This window comes from Monoraphidium neglectum (genome assembly GCF_000611645.1).
Source record: "Monoraphidium neglectum strain SAG 48.87 unplaced genomic scaffold scaffold04561, whole genome shotgun sequence".
NCBI lineage: Eukaryota > Viridiplantae > Chlorophyta > Chlorophyceae > Sphaeropleales > Selenastraceae > Monoraphidium > Monoraphidium neglectum.
Window position 1 is genome coordinate 1 of NW_014009068.1, and position 1,895 is coordinate 1,895.

The 1,895-nt window shown below is 59.6% G+C and overlaps 1 protein-coding gene across 1 annotated transcript; it reads right to left on the minus strand.

Moving 5' to 3' along the window:
* Positions 1–12: 12 nt before the first annotated feature.
* Positions 13–970, minus strand: MNEG_14534 (Rh protein, CO2-responsive; the record flags this gene model as incomplete). The annotated part of the gene is made up of 4 exons (XM_014036993.1): positions 13–29; positions 209–303; positions 486–552; positions 820–970. The coding sequence occupies 4 exons, from the start codon at positions 968–970 to the stop codon at positions 13–15; spliced, it is 330 nt and encodes a 109-aa protein (XP_013892447.1).
* Between the last annotated feature and the right edge of the window lie 925 nt (positions 971–1,895).

Consider the following 1,895-nt stretch of genomic DNA (forward strand, 5'->3'; position numbering starts at 1 on the left):
GTGCAAAGTCGATCAGGGGGTGGCCTGGTCTGAGAGGCGCGGCGGGATCCGACCCATGTGCGTTGGGGCGGCGCGGGCTGGCCACCCGCTGAGTGAGGGCGGCCGCAGCGGCAGGAGGTTGACGGAGGGAAGGCGGCCGGACGCGGCGCAGCACCCGCTGCCCCACCCTCCCTGCCCCACCTCCCCGCGGCGCCAGCGGCACGCTCACCCTCGACCATGGCGATCGCGCTCATGAAGAAGTTGAGGCCGACCGCAGAGAAGCCGTAGCGCCGCAGGAACGTCATCAGGAAGCCAAACCCGATGCTGCGGGGGTCGGGGTCGGGGTGGGTGAGTAGGGACCATGAGCACCGTTGGCCGCATTGACAGCGATGTGCGGTGTGCAGAGGCTGAAGGCCGCGTGCGAAGAGGGGGCATGTGCGTGCGAACGCTCGAATGGGGGGCGCCTCTGGGCGTCACGCTGCAGCGCACGCCTCCTGGGCACTCACAAGACCATGAAGAGGGTGTCTTGCAGCCATGAGTAGTACTGTGCTACATGGGCGGGGTGGACGACACCTGTGCGATCCAGTGGTCGAGCATGCCGTTGCACGGTGGGGCTTCAGCTGGGCGGCGTGACTAGAGTGCTCGGCCGGCGATCAGGCGGGATATTGTGCCCAGCTGGCACTGCGATACGTCCCAATGTGCCTACCCAGCCCAGGCAGACCCCCAGCTCGGCCTAGGTGCGGGCAGAATTAGCATGCGTATCGCTAACAGAGTGCGCGTGTCGCAGCCGGGTGACTCCGGGAGTGCCGGCTCAGATCACGTTTCTGCCCCAAGCCTCACCCTCGATGTCAGCCTCCTTGGCGGGCTCATACTTGGACAGACCCGCGAGAAGAGCCACTGATACGACGAAGACTGCCCCCGCCGACAGGCAGAAAGTCCGCCTGAGCGCGAAAGGCCTCCAAACGCTTTGCTGCACGCTACAGTCGGCCATAGCTGCTGAAGGGAAGTTGCTTACAATGATGATAACTCTCGGATAGCTACGCGCACAGCCGCTAGAAAGTGGCAGTGTTGGTGGCAGCACCCGCCAAAAGTGGCGGCTCGTCACCAGGTGGGAGCCTGATTTGATCTCCAGTTCGGTGCTTGCACATGGGCCAGTTGTGTTGATGCCATGCCGCGGAGCCATGCAATGGCTTTGGAATCCCCACACATTCAGACTGTTCATCCATTCCAGGGAAACAGGTATGGACCCAGTATGGATCGGTGACCATGACCCTGCATATTGTACGTGATACACACCCGACCACGCTTTAGTGGTGGCCGGTTGAACAGACCCCTTACTTCACTGCCATATTGGATGATGTCATGACTTATCTGTTGTTTAGTGGTGCTGCTGCTGGTGATACAATCGGTAAACGGCGGCAGCAGCCTTGCTGCCACCGTGGCTCCCTCCAAATGCCGGCTTGGTGGCAGGTACATGCAACACGTCTTTTCGATGAGCCGCGTCCAACGGCAAGCAGCTCGTCATGTTGAGTGAAGACGCCAATGAAATACAACATTTGAGGGTCATCAAAGCATGACCTGTTGCTGGACGTGCTGCTGCATCATGTCCATATCTGTCACTTTGCAGCCGCTTCATTCCATCAGGCCTAGAACCAACTCACCACAAGCTTTGTGCATCTATGCAAAAATCTTGATCAAGCACAAGCATCGCGCGCCTGAAGTCATTGCTTTGAGCAACTTTGCGCTTGATATGCTGCGACAGGCTCGGAACCCAGTCGTTGACCGACGGTCTGCCGGTCAGCACAGTCTAACCTCACATGACATGCCCCCTATTCCTTGCTACAGTAAAAAATCGCTCTCACTAGCTTGTTCTCAGCATACTGTGCCCCTTGCGCCGACCAAGATCACCAGCAAGC